Consider the following 27,172-nt stretch of genomic DNA (forward strand, 5'->3'; position numbering starts at 1 on the left):
AGATAATGGTCTCCGTGGCCAAGTCCCAGTCCTGCTGTCCCAAGGGACTCTGGGGTCAGGTGGAGCAGGCAGGGCAGTCTGCCACAGGCTCCCCAACTGAAGCCACTCTGGGGAGGGTCAGGCCACCAGAAAATTTGCCCAGCTTTGCTGCCTCTTGGCCATGGGTGACCTCTCATCTTTGACCCCCGGAGGGTCTATGGGTCTCCAAGTAAACAGAGGCTCCCAGAGCTCCCTGGAGGGGGCTCCTGCCACCGCCCCGGAGCCTCACAGCCTGGGCATCCTCCATGCCTCCTACAGCATCAGGTAAGGCAGAGCCTTTGCTGCTGCTGCTCCCCCAGGAGCGCGGGGCCCTGCGCTCACTCCTCTGCTGCCTTTCTTCACTCTTTAGGTGCCAGCCCGGGCACTCTGGGCTCCCTCTTTAGTGGATCGGGTGGAGAGAGGAGAGGGAGAAGGGCTGTGCTGGGAAACAAGGAGCTACAGTGAATGGCCCCTCCCCCTGCCCAGGGAAGGGCCTGGGCATAAACAAAGTGGCAGCACTGGGCATAAACAAAGTAGGCAGTGACACTGCCTACCCCAGTGTCTACGGCCTGCCCTCTGTGGATGGGAATGGGGGTACTGGGAATGCAAGGAGTCTTGAAACCTGGTGAAAGAATGCAGGGACAGCCACCTCCCAGCCAAACGGACAGGACATTCACAGCAACTCCAGCACAGGCCCCCTCCCTACATGACAGACAGCCTCAGTCCCTATCTGCCAGATTCTACAGAGGAGGGTGCGGAGGCTGAAACACATTAGGAGACTGTCCAGAGACAACCGGGGTGGGGCACAGGTGGGATCAATGCTGGGGACCGGGTGTAGCCCCTTCCAGGGCCCCAAGCTGCCTTTGCCTTCCTGGGGTTTCCTTTAAAGCCACCGCGTGAGGCCCTGGTGGGACATCACATCTTGCTGGCAGCAGTGGACCAGGCAGATCCTCAAAGACGTCTCCTTGTATGTGGAGAGCGGGCAGATCATGTGCATCATAGGAAGCTCAGGTAAGCTTGGGAAGGAGGATTCTAAAAAGGCTTTGGCTTGAGTTAAACTCTACATTGAAGAAACAGATTAAGTTGTAGCAAGAAAGCCACAGGTTTGATATTAGAATGAAATCTAATGATGTCTGACTGTGAATGGAACCTGCTACCAAAGTGAAATCTTTAGAAAGGTCCTTGAAAGAGTATAAAATCCTGCCTAACATGTACATGAATTCATATTTCAAAATATAAAAGCCCCCACAGTTCCATGGCATATAAAAGTTTTCAGGAAACACAATTTCCCCTATCTGTACACTGCCTAGAGACAGGAAAAGGATTAAATAAGCACAAAAATGCCCATTAAGCCCCCATCTTTGATTCCACTGGTCCTTTTTTATGACGGTATATTTTGGACATACAATCAAGAATAGAGAATAGGCTGGGCACAGTGGCTTATGACTGTAATCCCAGCAGTTTGAGAGGCTGAGGTGGGAGGATTGCTTGAGCCCAGGAGTTCGAGACCAACCTAAGCAACATAGTGGGACCCCATCTCTACAAAAACATACAAAAGTTAGCCGGGCATGGTGGTGCGTGTCTGCGGTCCCAGCTACTTGGGAGGCTGAGGTGGGAGGATTGCTCGAGCCCGGGAGGTTAAGACTTCAGTGAGCTGAGATAGTGCCACTGCACTCTAGCCTAGCAACAGAGCAAGACCCTGTCTCAAAAAAAAAAAAAAAAGGACTGGAGAATAATATTTAAAAGTTCATGTATTAACATCAGGCCTTATCACCTTATCAGATCTTATCTGATCTTTTTTCTTTTCCTTTTCTTTTCTTTTTTCTTTTTTCTTTTTTTTTTTTTTGAGACAGAGTCTCACTCTGTCACTTAGGCTGGAGCGCAGTGGTGCGATCTCGGCTCACTGCATCCTTAACCTCCTGAGCTCAAGTGATCCTCCCACCTCAGCTGGGACTACAGATGCACATCACCATGTCCGGCTAATTTATTTTTATTTTTATCTTTTTTTGTAGAGACAGGGTTCTTGCTATATTTCCCAGACTCTTTTTCTTTTTTAAGGAATTAAACATTACAAATTGCACTGAGGTCATCCACTGCCCATTCTCCACATCATCCTTCTCCTCCTCTTTCCCAGGGTAGCTGCATTTGAGCCTACAGTCGGTGTTTGTGCCCCTGCATCAGCCAGTCGTTGCCCCAGAGAGTCTAGCCTTTGGTGAGACAGCTCCTTGTGGCTGAGGGCAATTCCCTGGGAGGGTCCCTGTGGTGAATCTTCTGCAGCTGACGTTCTCAGCAGCTGGGCGATGGCTGCATTGGCCCTGAAGAGGGGATCTGTGTGGCACACCACAGTGTCTGCTACACTGGATTACCATGTACATTTTAAGGTTAAAAGCTTCTGACAAATTGGCTTCACAGAAGCCTCTTGATTGAGCTATTGCTTGCAAATTGTTGACATTCACTGCCACTCTCTACTTGTGTTATTCTCTTCAATGGAGATGGGGATTCCACTGACGTCTATGACCAAATGTAGGCATGGTCAGTCTCCTTAGACCCAAGGAATTGAATCCAAGGCTATTCACCTGCTACAGCAGTTGCACAACCAGATGCCAACAGTAGTGTTGTTAAGAGGAATTCCCAGGCCGGGCACAGGGGCTCATGCCTGTAATCCCAGCACTTTGGGAGGCAGAGGCAGGCGGATCACCTGAGGTCAGGAATTAGAGACCAGCCTGGCCAACATGGCAAAACCCGTCTCTACTAAAAATGCAAAAAACAATTAGCCAGGCCTGGTGGCAGGTGCCTGTAATCCCAGCTACTCGGGAGGCTGAGGCAGGAGAATCACTTGAACCCGGGAGGCGGAGGTTGTAGTGAGCCAAGATTGTGCCACTGCACTCTAGCCTGGGCAGCAGTGAGACTCCATCTTAAAAAAAAAAAAAAAAAAAGGAAGAGGAATTCCCAGACTGTCTCAGTCCACTCAGGCTGCTACAACAAAATACCATAGACTAGGTGGCTTATAAAAAGCAGAAATTTTTTTCTCACAGTTCTAGGGACTGGGAAGTCCAAGATCAAGGGGTCAACAGATTCGGTGTCTGGTGAGGGAGACTTCCTCCTAGACAGCCATTTTCTCACCCTAACTTTGCATGGCAGAAGTGGGGAGGGGTCTCTGAGGCATTCATCTGAATTGTAAGAGCTCTCCATAACCTAATCATCTCCCAGTATCACCTCCTTGCATGCCCCACCTCATAATACCATAATCTTGGGTGTTGAAGATTTCAACATATGAATTTTAGGGAGACATAAACATTGAGACTATAACACTGACTAAAGCTGTTACACTTTTCAAAGACTTTGTCAGTTCTTATTTCCATTTTTAACCAATATCTAGCTATACACATGTACCGTAACATCCAGGGTCATTCTCAGCTTTCTTTTGATAAATACAGTGTGCTTCTTTAAAAAGAAAAAAAACTGCCTCTTTGCCTTTAACAAATTGTCACCTGTTGCAGTCCTTATAAAGAATTAAACAGGGTGGCATTTAGCACCCTTCTCAGAAGTGTGTCCCACTTCTAAGAACAACAAGAAATGGAACCCCCCATCTCAGAGGTGCACCCCAAAAGCCAATGTTGTGTTTCATGCACATACAGCAGGACAGCGGGAGGGGCTCTTGATTGGGGTGGGGGAGTGGGCTGATTTCTGATGAGATGCCTAATCACGGCTTTGGGACAATGCCTACCCTTTATACTGAAATGAATCCACAGTGGGCTGCAAGTTCTACAAGGGCAGGGACTGTATTCTACTGTATCCTTATCACCTAGAACAGGGTCGGTCATGTAGTGGGTGCTTAATAAATATTTGTTGAATAAAGGAGTAAAATAATTTTATGAATTACTCCATAGTATTGCATAAAATGACAATTTCATTGGTGTGTTATCTCAAGCAGTATTATCTATCAAAGCTTCATTAGCGAGGCAAAAGATGATGACATATATGTTCAAAGTCTCACTAGAGTATAGTCTAAAGCAAGCCTGCACAGAGCCATCTGACTCCAGGGGAACTCCAACTTATTTGAATTGTTATTTGCTGTTGAGGAGGGCTTAGACTCTGGGTTGGATGCTTCTTTGCAGATTATTTAGTTTCAAATGTCATAGTTTTATTGCCCTTTAGGGCATTAACCTCGTGATCCATCCGCCTTGGCCTCTCAAAGTGCTGGGATTACAGGCATGAGCCACCATGCCCAGCCTCTCATATCCTCTTTGGAATGAGTTTTGTCATCTTGCTGGTTCCCTCATTAATGAGTTAACAAATACTTGACACATTTTTTTTAAAAACTAAATTCATTATTATAAAAAAAAAAGTATCCCAAAATTTAGTGGCTTAAAACAACACCATTCATGATCTCTCAGAGTGTCTATGGATCAGAACTCTGGAAGTGACTTGGTTGGGTAGTTCTGTCTTGGGATCCCTCCCAGAGAAGTATACACTGGATTTGGCAACCATAAAGTAGCTTTAATATCCCTGGGGAGGCCAGTTTTGATGAAGTGTTGGGGCTGGGACCCAGGCTACAGGATATTTGCAGCTTCTGCCAGAGTTCAGATTGGATCCAAAAAATGTAAAGCCAGGATGGCTCTGGTTAGAAGAACCGCACGACTGGGAAATTACAGGGCACATTTTGAAAGACAATCCCAATGAAGTCACATTTTGTTTCTTTATAATGGGTTTTCCTCTCTTTCCCCACTCTGACCACCCCCTGAACACGCAGGGGCTAATTCTGAGTTTTGTCAATGATGCATTAGAAAAGAAGACAACTGCTAAGGGAGTTGATTCATCTTTGTACCTCTCACAGCAACAAGCAAGTTTCTTTACAATATTTCAACAAGGGCCAGGTGCGGTCACTCACACCTGTAAACCCAGCACCTTGGGAGGCCGAGGCGGGCAGATCACCTGCGGTCAGGAGTTCAAGAGCAGCCTGGCCAACGTGGTGAAACCCCGTCTCTACAAAAATACAAAAATTAGCCAGGTGTGGTGGCACACGCCTGTAATTCCAGCTATTCGGGAGGCTGAGGCAAGATAATTGTTTGAACCTGGGAGACGGCGGTTGCAGTGAGCTGAGATCTTGCCACTGCACTCCAGCCTGGGCAATAGAGTGAGACTCCATCTCAATAAATAAATAAATAAAGGGCCGGGCTCGGTGGCTCACGCCTGTAATCCCAGCACTTTGGGAGGCTGGGGCAGGCAGATCACGAGGTCAGGAGATTGTGACCATCCTGGCTAATGCAGTGAAACTGCATCTCTACTAAAAATACAAAAAAAATTAGTTGGGCATGGTGGCGGGCGCCTCAGTCCCAGCTACTCAGGAAGCTGAGGCAGGATAATGGCATGAACCTGGGAGGCGGAGGTTGCAGTGAGCCGAGACTGCGCCACTGCACTCCAGCCTGGGCAACAGAGCGATACTCCGTCTCAATAATAATAATAATAATGATAATAATAATAATGATAATATTTCAACAAAAGATCTCTCTAGCTCTGCACAAGCCATCTCATCAGTAGATTTCTCTTGCTATCTTCCCAGATAGTTCAGAACTTCCTGCCTATTTCTCTGTTATGAATCCCAACTTCTCAGCCTCCTTGGATAGGAAAGGCCTGGGAGGTCTATTCTGTCTCCATGAACTCTGGGCCTATGGTAAACTTGTGTCCAATATGACTGAGGGGCCATCAGGCTCTTGTCCTAAAGGCATCACCTAACCTTTAACCTTAGAAAAAAGCAGTGGCTCACACCTGTAATCCCAGCATTTTGGGAGGCTGTGGCAGGAGGATCACCTGAGGTCAGGAGGTCGAGACCAGCCTGGCTAACATGGTGAAAACCTCATCTCTACTAAAAATACAAAAATTAGCCGGGTGTGGTGGTGCATGCCTGTAATCCCAGCTACTCAGGAGGCTGAGGCAGGAGAATGGCTTGAACCTGAGAGGCGGAGGTTGCAGTGTGCTGAGATTGCACCACTGCACTCCAGCCTGGGTGACAGAGCGACACTCAGTCTCACTCAAGAAAAAAGCAAACCAAGGGAAGCATCATCCCCCAGTCACCTCCAGCAGGCAGTTAGTTCACCACAACCCCTCTGTGGGAACTTCCTAGTGACATCCAGCTAGGCTATGCCCCAGGCTCTAGTGCAGGCTGTGGCCAACTTGGTCTTACCAAAGGACTTACCAAGCCAGTGCTTCTCAAACTCCACTGAAGCAGATCTGACTCAGCGGGTCTTGGGTGCGGCTTGGGGCTCTGCATTTCTGGCAAGCTCTCAGGGGTTGCTGATGCTGCTTGCTTTGTGGGCAAGGCTCTAGACAATGTCACCTACATCCAGGTACAACCAGACCACCCCAGGGGGGCACAAAAACAAATCTGTCCTAGGATCCAAACGCTTCCAAGAGTCTTGGCTTTCCTCTTATTCTGATACCTATAAGTATTTTGTTTTTCAACCCAAAACAGTTTTAAAGGCAAATAAACAAGCAGAGAAAGCACGTTCGGTCTTGACCCAGATGAGAGAAATGGCATGTCCCCTCTCACTCGGGGGACAATCCAGAGACTCACTTGCGCGTGAGACTGCTGCATGCACAGTGCGCGTTCTACAGGGCAGGGCCTGTATCCTGCTGTGTCCTTAATACCGAGAACAGGGTCCGTCACGTAGCACTCATGGTCCGCGGGGTCATGCCTGCACAGAGGGTCTCGGGAAGCTCCTCCAAGGCCGGCACAGAGGGGTTCCTCCAGGGCCTTCTGTTGTCGCCCCGCAGGCTCCGGGAAAACCACGCTGCTGGACGCCATGTCCGGGAGGCTGGGGCGCGCGGGGACCTTCCTGGGGGAGGTGTATGTGAACGGCCGGGCGCTGCGCCGGGAGCAGTTCCAGGACTGCTTCTCCTACGTCCTGCAGGTGGGCGCGTCCCCCACACCCCTGGCCCCCCGCCCGCCCCGGGGGCTTGGGCTACACTGACGCCCGAGTCTCCTGCAGAGCGACACCCTGCTGAGCAGCCTCACCGTGCGCGAGACGCTGCGCTACACCGCGCTGCTGGCCATCCGCCGCGGCAATCCCGGCTTCTTCCAGAAGAAGGTGGGTGCAGCTCCCCGCTCACAGAGGGCAAACTGAGTACCTTTGCACCCCCCCCGCTGCCCTCCTCTCTTCGCCTACGCTTGCCCATTCCTCCCCTTTGCTCGTCACTCCACTCTAGAGCGCGCTCTGCGCCCTGCACCGTGCACCCTGTGCTGCCCGAGAGGGCAGCCCCTAGTCACATATGCCTTTGGAGCACTTGAAATGTCACTAGTCCAGACTGAAACGTGCTCTGAGCGCAAACTACGCATCAGATTTCAGACTCTTAGTCTGAAAAACAGAAGGTGAAAAAGCCCACTAAGAATTTTTAGGTCGGGCAGGGTGGCTCACACCTGTAATCCCAGCACTTTAGAAGGCCAAGATGGGAGGATTGCTTGAGTCTAGAAGTTTGAGACCAGCCTGGGCAACATAGCGAGACTCAGTCTCTACAAAAAATACAAAAATTAGTTGGGCGTGGTGGCGTGCGCCTGCACTCCCAGCTGCTAAGGAGGCTGAGGCAGGAGGATCTGTTGAACCCAGGAGGTCGAGGCTGCAGCGAGCCATGATTGCACCATTGCACTCCAGCCTGAAGGACAAAAAGAGACCCTATCTCTCCCAACCAAATAAATAAATAAATAAATAAATAAATTTCAAAAAGTATTGATTACAGGTTGAAATGGTATTTTTGGCTGTAAATAATATGTTATTAAAATTAATTTCACCTGTTTCTTTTTACTTTTCAAAATTTGGCTACTAAAATTTCACTTCTGTCTATGGCTTGCATTACCCTTCTCTGGGACCATGCTGTTCTACAAGTTCCCTGTTTGAACAGATATAGTTATTTTTGCCACTGATTTTTCTCAGCTTGCTTGGAGGCGTCTTGAATGTGCCTCATCCAAACTAGACTGAGTTAATGAAGGAAGAAACGATTGAATTGTCAACTCCTTCTAGGTTCCAATCTCTTTCTTAATTGTCTCCAGTTTGGAAGTAGCCACAGGTAAACCCACCGGGGACCTTACCTGGAAACTGCTTCATTTCTCTCTAGACTGGGAAGGCCCACAAGCACCCAGGGAACCAATGACAGGTGGACATGCCTCCTTCAAGGGGCACAGCTCCCTGGGAGCAGGAGAACTCCTGATAGCAGAGTTCTCTCCAATTGAGAGTCCTTTCTGAGCAAATCCAGCCCACAGCGTGTAAAATCCTGACAAGTAATTCAGTGGGAAGGAAGTGCTGATGATAATAAAGGAGATAGCATGGCAGATCTGCTTCTGTCCTTGGAAGAACCTGGAAATAAAGCATGGCCAATGTGAGCAGGCTATGTCTGCGGGGCTGTTGGCTAAGGCTCAGGCTTCCTGGACCACTTCAGAGAGCCCAGAGAGTCCTCTCAATCCTGGCCCTGCCATTTGCCAATGGCATTATCTTGGGCAAGTTATGAAACTTTGTTTTCTCCTCTATAAAAAATACAATAAGAATGCATTTCTGCTGGGTTTGATGTGAAGAATACATCAGATTACGTGAAAGCACAGAGCATGGAGGGTTGGACTTGATCATCCCAATAGTCCTTCCAAGGACTCTAAATTCCATTTCCAATAGTGTTCCCAAAACATGGGAGAGCATTCCTGCTGGGGTGTGAAACCTCTGAGACGAATTAAGTAAATGTCTTCTCTGTCCATCCCTTCCAAGCCAGGAGGGGCAAGCTTACTCCTTATGATGTTACAGAGATGAGAAGGAGGCTCAGAAATCTACCCTGGCTAGGCAGCACGGAAATCTCACTGTGTCAAGCAAAGCTTAATTCTAGGATCCTTCTACCCTGATCGCAAGAGAAGACCTTTCTTTTTTTCCAGAATATATTTATATCTAGTTTATTTATGCATTTTACTTTCTCATTATTCCTTTGTACCTATTTCAGATATGTCCATTCTTTGGGTGGGTCAAAGCTACATCTATGCCATCAACCCCACTCCCTGACTCCTCTTGAATGTTGGTCCACAAGTCATTCCCTCTTCTTCTGCAGTCTAGCTTATTGTTTTTTAATGCAATGGTTTTGTTTCCATTTTCATAACACGGCCTTATTAGGGGTGTCTGGAAACAAAACTCATTACCATATGAGTATCTTCTGTCTCTTTCTGCTTTCCCCCTGGGGTTTCTGCAGATAGAGGTAATCAGTATGGGGGGACAGAAACAGATTTGTGAACAGGTCTCTGGAGAGGAGATAAGCTGAGGAAGGAAAGACAGAGAGGGAGGAAAAAAGCCAAGCTTCTTGATTAGAAATTCAGTAAAGAATTTTTTTTAGTCGTTATTGTTTTGGGAGAGTTGAGAATGAGGAGGAAAAACGGTTTCAGGGAGTTACAGGGTTTAAGTAGAGTGAAGAGAATTGGAAGAAAGGGAATTTTAAATGTGGCTGAGGGTTATAAATTGGGTCCCCCTTAAAGTCCTTAAAGAAATTCAAGTAAAGATTGGAATTATTTTTAATTACTTCTGAAGGCTGGATTATATGTCTTTGATGTGAAATCACACTGAGATTGTACCACATGGGACCCCAGCACTTATTTGGGTTATATAGTGGGAAACAGGTTTAGTTCAAATCAGGTTGGATTTTTTTAAACACATAAAGCATTTATGATAATAAAGTTTCAAAACCCAAACACTTATAAAAGTAAGCGATATTGTAATCATGAATTTGGGAGATTTTTCTGTATGGGCTGCAGTGACTATGGCTCCTGCAAATAGGAGTTTAATGAAGTATCTGTTGTTTCCTGATTAATTTTCCTGAAGCAAGTGTAAGCAGTTTTTGTTCTAGGGAAACTTATTTTATTTTATTTGTTTATTTATTTATTTATTTATTTTTGAGTCAGAGTCTCGCTCTGTCACCCAGGCTGGAGTGCAGTGGCGCCATCTTGCCTCACTGCAACCCTGGCCTCCCGGGTTCAAGCAATTCTCCTGCCTCAGCCTCCCGAGTAGCTGGGATTGCAGTGCCCGCCACTACACCCAGCTCATTTCTGTATTTTTAGAACAGACAGGGTTACATCATGTTGGCTATGCTAGTCTCTAACTCCTGACCTCAAGTGATCCACCACCTTGACCTCCCAAAGTGCTGGGATTACAGGCATGAGCCGCCATGCCAGGCCCATTTTATTTTATTTTTGAGACAGGGTCTTACTCTATCGCCTAAGCTGGAGTGCAGTGGTGCCATCATGGCTAACTGTGGTCTCAACCTCCTGGGATCAAGCGATCCTCCTGCCTAAGCATCCCAAGTAGCTGGGACTACAGGCACGTGCCAGCATACCCGGCTAACTTATTTTTTATTTTTTTGGTAGAGACAAGGTCTCTCTTTGTTGCCTCAGCTGGTCTCAAACTCCTGGCCTCAAGCATTTCTCCCTCCTCGGCCTTCCAAAGTATTGGGATTACAGGCATGGGCCACTGCACCCAGCCTCTGGGGACGTTTTAAAAAACTCATATTATTTATTTAAATCTGACACATGTATTATGATTTAAGCCAAATTGGATCATATTATTATCAAAGACATGCTTTCCCCAGGGTGTGGTGAGTCTGGAAGTGGCCCTTGGATTCTTGGGGGGTGTGTTGCCTCTTTCATGCCCTCCCCTGCCCATGAATTGAAATAGCAGCCACAGCCACTCCCAGCCTTCCTGTAATTTGTGTCTCCTGCAGGTGGAGGCCGTCATGGCAGAGCTGAGTCTGAGCCATGTGGCAGACCGACTGATTGGCAACTACAGCTTGGGGGGCATTTCCATTGGTGAGCGGCGCCGGGTCTCCATTGCAGCCCAGCTGCTCCAGGATCCCAGTAAGTGGCACCCAGAACTGTTACTAGCTGCGGTCTGGGCATCTTCTGTGTGTCTGCAGATACTTTGGGCCCTTTCTTCACAGTCCCCGTTTGGAAAGGGGTTTGTGTACAACTGAAATCACAGGTTTTTCAAACTGAGGACCCAGTTTTTTCAGAAATGCTGTATAGCTCATTTCCTGATGTGATTACATCATCCAAACAAAACAGCTCCTGGACCCAGAAGTGCTGCATTGGTGTTGAAGTGTTTCATGGGGGTTTTCCTTGAATATGGAGCCTTGCCCTGCCAATCATTTCTTCTCACCAGGGCAATACCACTGTGTGGGCTGGGGAAAGCCAATGAGTTTTGGTATGACCACAGGTGTTCATGAAATGGCAGGAATTAAAATAGGAATTTGAATGATAAACTCAAAAGTGTATATGTTGTGGGGAAGGGAGTATCAAAACAGAGTAGTTGGTCCTCTGCCTGGTTTGGTCATTTTCCCCAACACCTGGGGAAACCTCGCCACTCATGCAGCTGGAGAGGACAAACTGCATCTGGATCCTTTCTTTGCACTGTGGTAGACCAGGACTGCGTGTTCTTCAGATGGTGCTTGGTCACTAGAAGGCAAATAAGAGAGATGTTTTTAACAGCTCCTGTCACTTTTTTTTTTTTTTTTTGAGACAGTCTTGCTCTTGTTGCCCAGGCTGGAGTGCAGTGGTACGATCTCGGCTCACTGCAACCTCCACCTCCTGGGTTCAAGCGATTCTCCTGCCTCAGCCTCCTGAGTAGCTAGGATTACAGGTGCCCACCACCACATCCAGCTAATTTTTGTACTTTTAGTAGAGATGGGGTTTCACCATGTTGGCCAGGGTGGTCTCGAACTCCTGACCTCAGGTGATCTGCCCGCCTCAGCCTCCCAAAGTGTTGGCATTACAGGCGTGAACCACCGTGCCCGGCCCCGTTGTCACTTTTTAGGTAGAAATAAGTTACTTTAAACCCTCTAAAGAACCCGAATGCCTGCCACACTTCAGACCTTGTTTTATTGGTCAGATTTTTTTCTTTTCTGTGCAAAGACCCTGCTGGCATTGGAAAGTGCTACAGACATGAAATGAGGTTGTCTTTTTGACCAGCCTCCTCTCAGTCTTGTTTTAAAATAACTTGATGCCAGCCTGCCAGCCCTTGTTCCCTGACAGGGTGCCCTGAGCAGAGCCCAGATGGCCCATAATACCCTGTAAGAGGCCTGATCTCCTTACTCCCTGTGCCCTGGAGGATTTGAGCCCCACATGTGCTCCAGAGCTGGGAACTAGGCCCTTCCACGTCAGGTCCTTTCTCCTGAGCTCAGGCTGAAAGCCAGTTTACATGTTTACTTCCCACTGCACACTATTTGGATGGGGTGTAAACTCAATAAGCAACAGTTCAGAACTCTGAGTTTTAAGCACAGAGCCTGGGCTCTGCAGTGCCTCAGGAGTCTGGCCCTTCTTTGCTGGCAGAGGTCATGCTGTTTGATGAGCCGACCACAGGCCTGGACTGCATGACTGCTAATCAGATTGTCAACCTCCTGGTGAAACTGGCTCGCAGGAACCGAATTGTGGTTCTCACCATTCACCAGCCCCGTTCTGAGCTTTTTCAGGTAAGGGGTTCAACTTGTAAAGGCTGGGTCTATGGTGTGTTGAGATGGGAATCGCAGGGGCAGGGCAAGATTTGTACCAGTGGCCAGGCACGGTGGCTCACACTTGTAATTCCAGCACTTTGGGAGGCTGAGGCAGGAGGAGCACTTGAGGCCAGGAGTTTGAGTCCAACCTGGGCAATAAAGTGAGACTCCCCATCTCTAAAAAAAAAAGAAAGAAAGAAAGAAAAAGAAAAATTAGCCAGGCATGGTGGTGCACACCTGTGGTCCCAGCTACTTGGGAGGCTGAGGTGAGAGGATCACTTGAGCCCAGTAGGTCAAGGCTGCAGGGAGTCGTGATCATGCCATTGCACTCTAGCCTGGGTGACAGAGCAAGACCTCATCTCAAACAAACAAACAAAAAACCATTAGTGCTAGAGCAATTGGAGCCAACAGCTCCTGAGAGGGGAAGAGCAAAGGATGAAAACTCACTTCTTTCAGCACCCACCATGTTCCAAATACTTTCTGTACATAGCTCATTTCATCTGCACAACACTCCTATGAGGTGTGTTTCAGTATATTCACCTTACAGAGGAAAAGAGTGAAACTTAGCAATGATTCAAAATTGATAGTTGGGCATGGTGGTGTGCATCTGTAATCCCAGCTATTCCGGAGGCTGAGGCAGGAGAATCGCTTGAACCCAGGAGGTTGCAGAGAGCTGGGATTGTGCCACTGCACTCCAGCCTGGATGACAGAGTGAGATTCGGTCTCAAAAACAACAACAACAACAATAACAACAAAGCAACAACAACAAATTGAGCCAAGATCACACAGTTATTAATACTAAAAAGCTAGCATTAGGCTTTCACAGCCAAGTTGGCTTCAAAGGCTGTGTTTTTCCACGAAATCATGCAGATTTCCTTCCAAAAAAATCTCACTTTCTCTGCTCAGTATCCCTTTGGTTAGCTATTATTTGCTTTTTATAGAGGAAGAGCTGAGATTTAAAATGAAAACAAAAAAACAAACTAAGACCCAGCCCTGCTCGCCCAAGGTCACTCACTTGGCTTGGCTGGGACTTACGCCCAGGTCCAGTCATGTTTGTCTATCCCAGATATGTAGCTGGGCCTCAGGATGGGAGGCAGCATGACCCACAGTGGTAGCCTAGGCTCACAAGGGTAGGGATGCACTTTGAATGTCTCCAAGAATACTGATGCAGGGCCAAGGTCATCGAAGGACTGACTGCTCAGAAATGCATTTCCCATAAGGACCAGGTGACCATAAGGAATACTTGACCTTGGCCCCGCATCAGTGTTCCCGGAGACATTCAAAGTGCATCGCTAACCTTGTGATCACACACTAACTACATCTGTTGTCTGGTCAGCTCTTTGACAAAATTGCCATCCTGAGCTTCGGAGAGCTGATCTTCTGTGGCACACCAGCGGAAATGCTTGATTTCTTCAATGACTGCGGTTACCCTTGTCCCGAACATTCAAACCCTTTTGACTTCTATAGTAAGTTTTTCTTTCACATTCCCCATCATGAATGTTTTTTAAACTTTCTCATCTCAGACTTCTGCTGGATGACACCAGCTCTAGTGGATTTGATTTTTGCTTTTGTTTTTGTGTTTTATACTCTTCAAGGAATCAATTTGGCCGGGTCAATTAACTTGCCAGAGATGACTATCAGAATGAGGTCAGGGATCTCTCTCAAACAAACTGGCGCACTGCTACTACTTTATCAGAGCATAATTAGCTGAGCTTCTGAATTCTCCCAGACAATCCCAATGGGATCCTCAAGGCCCTGCTGGGATGCTTTAAAGTATTCTGATTTTATAGGTGGGCATTAACCACAAATTTTATCTTGATGGGATGAGGTATTATGGCCAGTACTCCTGTACCAATTGTATATCCATGTACATACATGCATTTAAAAACACATGAGTGACATCTTTTGGGAAAAACTTTTAGTGGACCTGACGTCAGTGGATACCCAAAGCAAGGAACGGGAAATAGAAACCTCCAAGAGAGTCCAGATGATAGAATCTGCCTACAGGAAATCAGCAATTTGTCATAAAACTTTGAAGAATATTGAAAGAATGAAACACCTGAAAACGTTACCAATGGTTCCTTTCAAAACCAAAGATTCTCCTGGAGTTTTCTCTAAACTGGGTGTTCTCCTGAGGTAAGAGGCTCACAAATGTGAGCAATGCCCGTTGGAGGTTTTTAGCTATCCCCCAATAATAATTCTGAAAAGGAATTAAAACAGGGTTGTTTGTTTTCAGGAGAGTGACAAGAAACTTGGTGAGAAATAAGCTGGCAGTGATTATGCGTCTCCTTCAGAACCTGATCATGGGTTTGTTCCTCCTTTTCTTCGTTCTGCGGGTCCAGAGCAATGTGCTAACGGGTGCTATCCAGGACCGCGTGGGTCTCCTTTACCAGTTTGTGGGCGCCACCCCGTACACAGGCATGCTCAACGCTGTGAATCTGTGTAAGTGCCCACGTGCTAGAGGTGCACCTCTTTGTCCCTAAATAACTCCCTTCTCCAGCTGTAACCTTACAAAAGTCCACCATTATAAGCGTATTTCTCTGAGCTAAACCTGGCCCTCTCTGGGTTCCCTCTCTGGGGAAAGGCAACTATTGAGTTACCAACACGTTAATATGAATGAGCTCACCAGGTGGATCTCTCTGAGGGCTAAGGATCCAGGGAAACATGAAGTTACGATGTACTGGTGGGGAGAGTTTGAGGAGTTTTTCAAAAGATCATTCCTCCTATCTCATCTTGGCCATCTCAGAAGCACAGCCCATGGGGGCTCAGCGACCAGGCCAACTTTGCACCATTAGCTTCTTTTTGGAGCTGATTTTAGGACAGCCAGCACCTAATTTTCAAATTCAGTGGAATTCTAGACAAAACCTGGTTGCCTAATGTTGCAGGAAGCAGGTGTTAGAGGGATTCCCCAAAGGCAACACTGTTAGGGAATAAGAGGGAAGGACTTCGCTATTGTGAAGTTGCTCTAGAGCTTGACATGAGGGGCAGTGCTAAGTGTCTGCATCTGCGGGGTTTGCCTGGCCTTCCCAGAGCAAGTCTAAAATGCAGGCTGCTGGTGGTGGGGGCGGGGTGGGGCGGGGGGAATCCTGCACAGAAAGGAGACAAAGTGCTTCAAATCACTTATTCATGCCCCTTTTGCATGTACTTTTCCTGAATTGGTGACAACTCTCCACTTTAGAGAGAAGGAAATAAATGACATCTTTTGCAATTGTATTGCAATTCAGGTAGAGTGTAGATTTCTGGGGTGGGGATTTATTGTCCTGTGGATGGCAGGTCCCCTCCTTCTATGACTAGGGAACCCCCCCTAGCTGGTCCTCACCATCCAGCCCTGACAGACCTCACGTTCAGCTTGGGCTGGCCCTCCCTCTTTCAGCTGGGTGGTGACTGACTGTTCTGAAACCTGCCTTCCATCCCCAGTTCCTGTGCTGCGAGCTGTCAGCGACCAGGAGAGTCAGGATGGCCTCTACCAGAAGTGGCAGATGATGCTGGCCTATGCACTGCATGTCCTCCCCTTCAGCGTTGTTGCCACCATGATTTTCAGCAGTGTGTGCTACTGGTGAGGGGTTGTTCAGTTCACCCAGGGCCGGGGTCCCATGGAGTCATGGAGCTAGTGGGACTCGTGCAGGGAGAGCTCCAGGGTGAAGTTCTCTGCTCTGGAGGACCTACACTTTGCCCATCAGTGTCTAGTGCAATGTCGTATCTTCCAGGACATTAATTTTATTGTAAATAGCCCAACTGTGGGCTGCAGGAGACCTGAGAACAAACCAACAAGATGACATGTGCCTGGGAATGGCCTGTCCCACATTCATGGCAGGGCCTGGGCCAGAGAAGAGGGTTCTGAAGTAGCTGGGACCCAGGTGCATGGGGGGCCCAGGGGCGGGGAGAAAGCAGCCTGAGTGTAAAACCTTAAAACAGACACATTCAGAGGGTGGGAAGAGGACAGCAACCAACAGAGGAGGGAGAGGGTGATCAGGGAGGTAGAAAGAGAAGCAGGATTGGGCAGCATCAGAGAGGATGAGGAAGGAGAGAGTTTCAAGGAAGTGTCGTAAACACTTCAATAGTGCAGGGGTTAAAGGAGGTGAGGCATAAGGGGAAGAGGCCATTGCAATTTTCCAAAAAAGAGCTTCGGTAGAGTCATGGGGGTGCAAGTCAGGTTTACAAGAAAGGAAGGTGTAAGATGGAGGAAGCAGATTCTGGTTTGAGAAACTTGGTTTTACAGGGTAGGATGAAGAGGGGCAGTTACTTAAATGATGATCAAGTTCAAAAAATGGTTGTTTTAGGATGTGGTAAATAAGACCATCAAAAAGCATCAGATTGAGAGTAGATGAAAATGCAGCCAAAATTTGGATAAGTCAAAGAGGAAGTTTCCAGAGTAGACCAAGGTAGGGATAGGGGAATCAGAATAACATGGGATCAAGGATGCAAGCAGCTAGGGTCACACTTTCAAAGATGGGGTGCGGGAAGAGAGAGGGGGAGAGAGAGAGAATGAAAAATAGAGATGATGAAGATATCAAGAAATTCATAAAATGGGAGGTGAATTCAGCTGCTGAGCACTGGGGAGAGAGATTGAAATTGGGGAGGGGAAAATTTTAAAGTAGAGGTTTATATCAGTCATAATGGGACATGCTATTAGAATTCAAGACACAATGAGGAAATCTTACGGGTCCAGGGGCCAGCTGAGGCAAAGTGGCAGAGGGGATCCAGTTAGTGCGGCAATAGGCATTGTCCAGCACACCTTCCATTGCTTAAGGGAGAATAGGGTCCCAGATGTGGGAACTGATAAGGCAAAGAACGGCAGAAGGGGTCCAGCATCTGCGGCAGTGAGGGCACTGGGGAAGTGAGAGGCAGGAGGCTGTGATCAGAGAGGGTGTCCTCAGACTCTGAAATCCTGGGAGCGAAACCATTTTGAGTAATATTTAAGTCCAAGACACGGTGAGTGATGCAGATTAGGTAGATGGAGCCACTGGAATTGAGATTAGCTAATTAGGAACCACTGATGTGGATGGCTCATCAAGAAGGTTAAAGAGCTTGAGGAAAATGATAGGGGAGAGGAGCAAAAAGAATGACTCTGGTCCAGGTGCTATAAAATCATGAAAGGCAAGAGGATGTTTTAAATGTCACAGAAGACAACAATGAGGAATGGCATTGATAGCATAAGCAAACTTCATGATTTGTATAGAGGAAAAGTAGATGGCCTTGAAGAGTAAGTGGTAAGGAGGGGCGAGTATACGACATGCCAACATTTTTTGCTTACTCTACAAATGGGATAAACAGCAGCCATGCCTAATGGTCATTGAAGATATGCTATCACCAGGGAAATGTAATTTGGAGAAAGGAATATAAGAGGAAAGCTGCATGGATATAGGGTGGTTTGTTTACAAGAAAACGAAGGTCAGGCCAGGCATGGTGGCTCATGCCTGTAATCCCAGCACTTTGGGAGGCTGAGATGGGCAGATCACTTGAGGCCAGGAGTTCAAGACCAGCCTGGCCAACATGGCAAAACCCCATCTCTGCTAAATACAAAAAAATTAGCTGGGTGTGGTGGTGCGTGCCTGTAATCCCAGCTACTTGGGAGGCTGAGGCAGGAGAATCACTGGAACCCGGGAAGCAGAGGTTGCAATGAGCCGAGATCACGCCACTGCACTCCAGTCTGAGCAACAGAGTGCAACTCTGTCTCAAAAAAGAAAATGAAGGTCAAATCAGTAGAAGGGATTGGTAGAATAAAAGACAAGAATGGAATGGAGTAGGCCTGGGGAGGGTTAACCTGATCAAGGACAAAAGAAGTGAGGGGTTTTCACGTGGGCAATAATCCCACATAACAGAGATGAGGTTCAGGGAAGGGGGTGCTGGGAAGCAGGTTGGGTGAGCCCTTTAACATTAAGGTAGGTGTGGTGTTGGCTAGGCAGAACATGGTTATTTATGAAGAAGCCTGTAGAGTTCAACAAGCCTGCTTACTGCAGTTAGTTGTGACCATTGTCTAAGTAATTTAATGTTTTCCTATGAGAGCTGAAGGAGCTGTGAAAGGGAAAAGGTGGCTCCCAATGAGTTGCAGCCAATGGGAAAAATTTGATGTAATAAATAGTCTCATGTTGGCTCCGTTCCAAAAAGGCCTTTCAAAGGGGAGTGTGGCTTGCCCTGCAAACTTCTCCCACCCACTCACCACCAAGGATTTATTCATAGAGGCAAGTGCAGTATTTTTCTTAAATGATAGCCCTTGGAGAGGAAACTAAAGAGCTTATGCTTTTCTAGGACGCTGGGCTTACATCCTGAGATTGCCAGATTTGGATATTTTTCTGCTGCTCTCTTGGCCCCCCACTTAATTGGTGAATTTCTAACTCTTGTGCTACTTGGTATCGTCCAAAATCCAAATATAGTCAACAGTGTAGTGGCTCTGCTGTCCATTGCGGGGGTGCTTGTTGGATCTGGATTCCTCAGGTAAGATATCATAATTCAAAAAATTTAGATTGGGATAACCTGTTATTAATGATCACCTAATAATGACTGAAATAAAGGAATACCAGAGAACTGATAGTGGTTATGGATATTACCTTATAGTCTGGAGCGTTTATACTGCTCGTTAATCATTGCCTTAGACCTTGAACTGTTCATTTGTTCAATAAAATGTCTTTTTTATCAGGAATCAGGAACTAACAAGTTTATGTTATGATATGATTCACATGTAATAAACCATTATACCAAGAGAAGAAAACCAGCCCGGATGTTCCAGGAAAAACTCACAGCCCACATGATAGGCTAAATAAATTGAATGCATTAGTTCATTTCTGACCTGGTACTGTTGAGTTTGTACTGCAGTTCTCAATTCCCAGTTATTCTTAGGAATTAAGACTAGTCAGACAAAAAAAAGCCTGCAGGATAAAAGACTGCTCCAAAGAGTATCAAGGCTTAAAGGACATGCACCAAACGATAGCAGTAATTATCTCTAGGTGATATTGATTTTAATTTTTTTCTTCATATTTCTGTATTTTATCAATGTTCTGTAATGGACAAGTATCATTTTATAACCAGGAAAAAATGTATCCACACACATTTTTAAAAAGCAGCAGCAAAAAGGGCAGAAAATTTTAAAAGGCTAAAAATGATCCCAGGCAGGTGGTGTGAGTGGGATCTAGTAAGTAATCTCTGGGTCCCCAAGGAAACATGAAGGCTGTTTCTTTGACTTAAAAATTTTAAAATTGAGTCAAAAAGCAAAAGCATTACTGAGCATCTACTATATAAAATTATATGTGTGTGTTTAATTATTTAACTCTCAGAGCAATCCATTTTCAGATAAGAAAATGAAGCTCAGACTTGACTTTGCTCAAGTCACACCACTATGAAGGCTGTGACGCATGTGACTTCGTGGAGAGAAGCTGACCTATGAGTCAGAAACTTCCTCTACCACTTGCCAGTCTCTTTTCTATCTAAATTAGTTTCCTCATTAATAAAAAAGAGATAACTATTTCAGCCCCACCTGCCTCAAGGGATCATGAGAAGGAAAGGAAATAATCAATATGAAAACACATTATAAATTGTAGTGAGTTATATGAAGTGAGATATTATAAAGCAAAGTGAACTAGGCTTTGATAAATCAAGGAGGATATTTTTTCACACGAACACCATTATATTGTATTTGTCCATGTTGCTTAAGTGGATTGTTAATATTTATGAAAAATGCAGAAATCAAATCACGCCAAGAGTACAGAATCAAGCCAGCAATGTACAGAGCCAACCTTGGGCAGCATCTCCTCTTTTATATTATTTGAATCATTGTTTCAGTTAATCTGGTGCCATTCCATGTACAGATGATCCCCGACTTATGATTTTTTGAGAAAGTGATACTCGTTCTGTAGAAACCGTATTTTGTTTTTGTTTTTTTTGAAACGGAGTCTCACTCTGCCGCCTAGGCTGAAGTGCAGTGGCGTGATCTCAACTCATTGCAACCTCCGCCTCCCGGGTTCAAGCGATTCTTGTGCCTCGGTCTCCTGAATAGCTGGGATTACAGGTGTGCGCCACCATGCTCGGCTAATTTTTGTATTTTTAGTAGAGATGGGGTTTCGCCGTGTTGGCCAGGCTAGTCTCGAACTCCTGACCTCAAGTGATTCGCCCACCTCGGCTTCCCAAAGTGCTAGGATTACAGGTGTGAGCCACCGCAACCAGCCTAGAAACTGTATTTTGAGTAGCCATACAGTCATTCTGTTTTTTACTTTCAGAACAGGATTCAATAAATTACATTAAATATTCAACAATTTATTATAAAATAGGCTTTGTGTTAGATGATTTTTCCCAACTGTAGGTTAACGTTAAGTGTTCTGAGCACATTTAAGATAGACCAGGCTAAGCTGTAATGTTTGGTAAGCTAGGTGTCTTAAATGTGTTTTTTTGGTTGGTTGGTTGGTTTGTTTGTTTTGAGAGGGAATCTCGCTCTGTCACCCAGGCTAGAGTGCAGTGGCATGATCTCGGCTCACTGTAACCTCCACCTCCCATGTTCAAGCAATTTTCCTGCCTCAGCCTCCTGAGTAGCTGGAATTACAGGCGCCTGCCATTACACCTGGCTAATTTTTGTATTTTTAGTAGAGACGTGGTTTCACCATTTTGGCCAGGTTGGTCTCGAACTCCTGACCTCAGGTGATCCGCCTGCCTCAGCCTCCCAAAGTGCTGGGATTATAGATGTGAGCCACCGCGTCCGGCCTTAAATGCATTTTTAACTTAGAATATTTTCAACTTACGATGGGTTTATCTGGAAGTAACCTGATCATAAGAATCATTTGTATTGGGTTTTTAGGAAAAGGAGGTTAGTTGCTCTTTATTTATTATTTTTGTTTGTTTCTTGAGACAGAGTCCCACTTACTCTGTCACCCAGGCTGGAATGCAGTGGCACGATCTCAGCTCACTGCAACCTCTGTCTCTCAGGTTCAAGCGATTCTCCTGCCTCAGCCTCCTGAATAGCTGGGATTACAGGTGCACACCACCACGCCCAGCTAATTTTTGTATTTTTAGTAGAGATGAGGTTTCACCAAGTTGGCCAGGCTGGTCTCAAACTCCTGACCTCAAGTGATTTCCCTGCCTCGACCTCCCAAGGTGCTGGGATTACAGGCGTGAGTCACTATGCCTGGTGGTTAATTGCTCTTAAAAGGTAGGCAGTGGCAAAGAATACTAAATGTTCTCAGATTAGTTGCAAAATCTTTAACATCCCAAGGCTTCACATGAATTCCACTCTCATCGCTGAAAATTAAAACTCCACTCTTAGAGGCCACATCAACCTGCTAGTCATTCCATTTACCCATTTTTCTCCCCAGTCATCATCTTTCTAGGTGAACTGCCTAAGGCATTTGTGCTGTTGGCGCCCTTCTCTTTTAAACACAAAGGAAATTAGCTTTGCTGTTTCTTCTGCTTACAAAATCATGCAAGTTCTTGGGGGAAGAAATGCTCACAATATAAATATGGATGCAGAAGAAAGTAAAAGTTACCTGAAGTATCAGAGCCCAGAGTTAAATTTTGTTGCAGTTCTTGGAAGAATTTTATACAATTTTTAACAAAGATGAAATCATCCTGTTGTATAAGATATAAAATATGAATACATTTTTTCCCATTTAACAACATAATATGAATTAGCTGGGTGTGGTGTCATGTGCCTGTAATTTCAGCTACTCAGGAGGCTAGGCAGGAGAATCACCTGAACCTGGGAGGCGGAGGCTGCAGTGAGCCAAAATCACGCCACTGCACTCCAGCCTAGGTGACAGAACAAGACTCCGTTCAAAAAATAAAAAGGACAAAGCACAAACCAACCTAATGTGGACAATGTCATGTCAATACATCTAGATCTATGGTTCCTCCCGCTGCTTCTCCTTCTGTCTGTGCCTTTCACTGATTCATTTGTCTCTCTCTGCCACCTGCAGAAAGTCTGTTGGTTGTTCCCAAGGCTAGAGGCGCACTCTCTTTGAAGGCCCCCTTTGTTTTCTCTCTCAGCCTATCACACGCTACTTCCTGTCATGGTCTTCCTTTGTAGTAATAGATTATCCACCTCTTGAAGGCAGCAGCTGTGTCTCGTTCATCATTTTAGACCTTCTCAGCAGCCAGCCCAATTAGGCCTCGGACCAATTAAGGCCTGCAAACATTATTTGTTGAGTGAATAAGTGAATGACTCTGTCTTTGAACTGTATACACACTGCATCACTCACCAAATCATGTTGGTTTTCTTTTCTGATATCAAACCATAGGTGCATGTGGAACATTTTGTGTTTGACTCTGTGTGGTACAGGGAGAAACAAAGGTTCACAGTTCCTACCTCAGAAAGATAGCCCCTAGTCACTAGGCAGTCACCCTTTCAATGGCCATCATCCTACTCCAGGCCTTTGTCATCTCATACTTGAACTTTTGTTGTAGTCTGGTCCTTTTTTCTTTCCTTCTTTTCCTGTTCTTACTCTGCCCTCATTCTGGCCATCCTTCTTGCTGGAGTCACGTTAATTTTCTCAGAATGCTGATTTCAACGTGACCTGCCTCATTCATGGTCATTCAACCTCAACTCACAGCAAGGCCCTGAAATGGCTGTTTCTGGCTATTGTTCCGAGCTCCCCTCCCACTGTTCCTTCACATCCTCTCTTCCAGTCTTTCTGGTCCAGTCAGTCCCATATGCAGCCCTTGGCATGCCTGTACTCATACCATTTCTACCTTCCTAGAATTTCCATCCTCTTCCCCTAATTCCTTCCCAGAGTCCCACGTATCCTTTTCAATTAGCAACCTCTCAATGTGGTTAATTCAATATTGTGCCTTAGGAAACTGAAAGTTTGAGGACACCTTGCAAATAGGTGAAACCATAAATACTAAATACAAGAACATCATGGATGTGTGGTACCCATTTTTTTATACTTTCTTGGCACAAATAGTTCACTACTGTGTATTTTTATAGTTTTAAGGATATATTCTATATCTCCAACTACATTATGAGTTCTTTAGGGATAGGATACATCTTTTGAAGTTCTCAAGCTCCTAGAACTAGTGCCTTGCAAACAGAAAGAATTTTATATCTTTTGATTGACAGAAAATATATAGTGGACTAAGAAGACCACAGTGTCAGCACACAGTTTCACCTGAAATAGATTGGAGAGGAGACATATTCATTTTCACAATGAATGTTGGCTCGGTCTCTTCTTCCTTTTCCTCTATTCTAGGTTAGTTCTAACTTTCTACATTGGTACCTTCAAGTTTCTGTTTAATCACAAATCTCCTCCTCCAATTGGTATGTGTTAGGTCTGTATTTTCTTGTACGTTTATATCAGTAGTGCTTACCAAAATAAGTAGACAGTAATCGTCTACTTGAGAGAACTGTAATTAAGGTCTTCACTATAACAGGCCACCAAGCTGTGACTAAAAATGACAAAGTGCTATGCTTACTGACTTGGAAGGATGTCTGAGACATATGTTTGGCAGAAAAAGAGTAAGTTAGGAAAGAGCATGAAGAGTTTAATTCCATTTATATAAAACTTCTAAACACACATGTTATATATATTACCAAAATGTTAACAATAGTTATTTCTAGGCAATGGTATTTCTTCATATTGTTCAATGTTGTTTGAAGGTTTTTTTATAGTGAGCATCATTTTTATAATAAGGAGATAGAAAACTATATTCCTGTTGGAAAACATAAGGATTGCCTTTCTTTTCATTTGGTAGGACTATTGCCAGAACCTACTGAATTTCATTTTTGTTTTCTTTTTCTTAAGAAACATACAAGAAATGCCCATTCCTTTTAAAATCATCAGTTATTTTACATTCCAAAAATATTGCAGTGAGATTCTTGTAGTCAATGAGTTCTACGGACTGAATTTCACTTGTGGTAAGTATTCTATTTGGGGATATTATTTTTGCATGTTACTCTGAGGGAGCAATTTCTTGAAGGAAATGTATTTTTGAAATAAAAACTGTGTTTTATAATAATTCAATTTAAAACTGTTTTGAAATACAGTCCAACATTTTCTCTGATTTTTAAGATGAAAGAAAATAAGCAGTAGTCAAGTTAGTCTCCTGTCAAAGGTCAATAGGTAAGGGACACTTGGATGTTGTTAGAAAATGACAGACCTTATGCACACTGAGGTAAACTCTAGTATATTCTGGATAGACTCAGTTCCTGTATCTACTGAACACATTCAAGCAGGCTGAAGTGGCTTCTTGTTCCCCAAAATGTACGTCGTACATAGCTAAGTAAAGCTACTTTTGGCAAAAGTCTATTCCTCAATCCCCACCAGACGGAAGTAGAACCAGGACAAGGACCTCATGGCCATTAGAAATCTCAGGGTGGCCGGGCGCGGTGGCTCATGCCTGTAAGCCCAGCACTTTGGGAGGCCGAGGTTGGATCACTTGAGGTCAAGAGTTCGAGACCAGCCTGGCCAACATGGCAAAAACCTGTCTCTACTAAAAATACAAAAATTAGCCAGGTGTGGTGGTGCGTGCCTGTAAATCCCAGCTACGCAGGAGGCTGAAAAATGAGAATCACTTGAATCCGGGAGGCTGAGGTTGCAGTGAGCCGAGATCGAGCCACTGCACTCCAGCCTGGGCGGCAGAGTGAAACTGTATCTCAAAAAACAAACAAACAAACAAACAAAAACAACCAAAAAAATCTCAGGGCCACTCCAAAGACAACCAAAGAATATGGCTGAATTTAGTAGTGTTTTAAATAATTTTAAGTGATAATGTCAGTAACTTTAGGATAGCCTGTGCTAAGGGATCATGATTTTTATCACAAATATGGTAATGAATCTATACCCAAAATAGAAACAAAAGCATGTCCATCTTCAAATGAAGCCAAAGGCCAGAACTGCTCACTCTTGCTTCATCAAATTGTAAACTCTGGGCTTGCTAAAGTGTCCTGTAATTTTCATTAAGGGTACTTAGCAAGCACTTGGTAAATACTTGTTGATTAAATTACCTGAGATAAACCACACCTGACACTGTCAATCTTTTCCTTGACAGGCAGCTCAAATGTTTCTGTGACAACTAATCCAATGTGTGCCTTCACTCAAGGAATTCAGTTCATTGAGAAAACCTGCCCAGGTGCAACATCTAGATTCACAATGAACTTTCTGATTTTGTATTCATTTATTCCAGCTCTTGTCATCCTAGGAATAGTTGTTTTCAAAATAAGGGATCATCTCATTAGCAGGTAGTGAAAGCCATGGCTGGGAAAATGGAAGTGAAGCTGCCGACTGTGCATGACTGCTCTGAACGTCTGAAATGAGAGTGCAATGTATTTCTTTCTTGATAGGACATCTCAAGTCTTTTAACCATTAAGACTCCATTTGTGCCTCTTTGATCCACGCAGGCCTTGAATGCAATGGAAGTGGTTTATAGTCCCTTGCTGTTAAAACTTGCAGAGACATGTGGTATTTGGAAACTGTGACTGAGTGGACCCAAGAATGTAAATAATAATCATTCATAAACCTATGGGAGACTCGTGTGACTATTTTTTTTCCTTGTTCTAGGTACAGAAAAAAATAGGTCAGCTTAAAAATATGTTTACATTTGATAAAGGATTAGGCAAAAATAAAAGGTTTGAAGGATTACTGACCGTAAGTGACAGAAAAAAAGAGTTGTGGGTTTAGATGAAGCAAGGTTATCATGTAGAATTGGGTAAGAATGCTTCTGTTCCTGGAAGACCCAGAGTTAAATGCAGATGTCCACACAAGGGGTCAGAGTTACCTGATCACATCGAGAGAATGCTGGGCAGATGGATGGTGAGCACCACTGCTACAGAGCACCTAGTGATTTTACTGAGGATTAAAATAAAAAACTGTAGGAATGGGCTCAACAGTGAACAAAGCACACCAGACAAACCTCTGGTTATGTTTTTAAAGATTCGTTTGCTATTTTTCACTTTCAGCTGAGTTTACTTATAGAATTACAAGTAAACTTTACTAAAGTATATGCACTGAAAAATAACCCCGTTAAGGTTGGAAATCAGCTGTTATTTAAAGTCCATATAGAAAAAATGCTGACATAGCTAGACATGGTGTCTCGAGTCTATAATTCCAGCTGCTCAGGAAGCTGATGTGGGAGGATCGCTTAAACCCAGGAGGTAGGGGCTGCAGTGAGCTATGATGGAACTACTGCATTCCAGCCTGGGTAACAGAGACAGAGCAAGACCCTGTCTCTAAAAAAGAAAGAAAAAAGGTGCTGACATATTGTTTACAAAGAACAGGGTACATACCAGAAATTCACATTCTTGAACTGTAAAGGGTGCTAACACGTATAAATACAGACACCTGTATTACATACTTTCAAGGATAAAATAATGTAAATAGGTTATTAAAATGGGTTCTGGCCAGGCGTGGTGGCTCATGCCTGTAATCCCAGCACTTTGGGAGGCCGAGGCGGGTGGATCATGAGGTCAAGAGACCGAGAGCATCCTGGCCAACATGGTGAAACCCCATCTCTACTAAAAAATACAAAAATGAGCTGGGCATGGTGGCAGGCGCCTGTAGTCCCAGCTACTTGGGAGGCTGAGGCAGGATAATTGCTTGAACCTGGGAGGTGGAGGTTGCAGTGAGCCGAGAATGCACCACTGCACTCCAGCCTGGCGACAGAGCGAGACTCTGTCTCAAAAAAAAAAAAAAAAAAAAATAGGTTCTGTATTAAAATTACTGATTCTCTTTCTGATTGATCT

General features: G+C 45.1%; 2 protein-coding genes across 2 annotated transcripts in view; one reads left to right on the forward strand and one right to left on the reverse strand.

The window, feature by feature from the left end:
* On the forward strand, nucleotides 1-26,323 carry ABCG5 (ATP binding cassette subfamily G member 5). The gene is made up of 13 exons (XM_054475588.1): nucleotides 1-303; nucleotides 908-1,029; nucleotides 6,793-6,929; nucleotides 7,008-7,106; nucleotides 10,753-10,885; nucleotides 12,356-12,495; nucleotides 13,853-13,982; nucleotides 14,439-14,652; nucleotides 14,753-14,958; nucleotides 15,934-16,072; nucleotides 18,766-18,951; nucleotides 24,237-24,349; nucleotides 25,483-26,323. The coding sequence occupies exons 1-13, from the start codon at nucleotides 161-163 to the stop codon at nucleotides 25,674-25,676; spliced, it is 1,956 nt and encodes a 651-aa protein (XP_054331563.1). The 5' UTR covers nucleotides 1-160; the 3' UTR covers nucleotides 25,677-26,323.
* Nucleotides 10,521-27,172, reverse strand: part of DYNC2LI1 (dynein cytoplasmic 2 light intermediate chain 1) — a 54,200-nt gene continuing 37,548 nt past the window's right edge. The window contains exon 14 of the mRNA XM_054475589.2: nucleotides 10,521-11,482. The gene's annotated coding sequence lies outside the window, so the exon portion shown is untranslated. The remainder of the gene's footprint in view (nucleotides 11,483-27,172) is intronic.

The sequence above is a fragment of the Pongo pygmaeus genome, chromosome 12, assembly GCF_028885625.2.
Source record: "Pongo pygmaeus isolate AG05252 chromosome 12, NHGRI_mPonPyg2-v2.0_pri, whole genome shotgun sequence".
NCBI classification, from domain to species: Eukaryota; Metazoa; Chordata; class Mammalia; order Primates; family Hominidae; genus Pongo; species Pongo pygmaeus.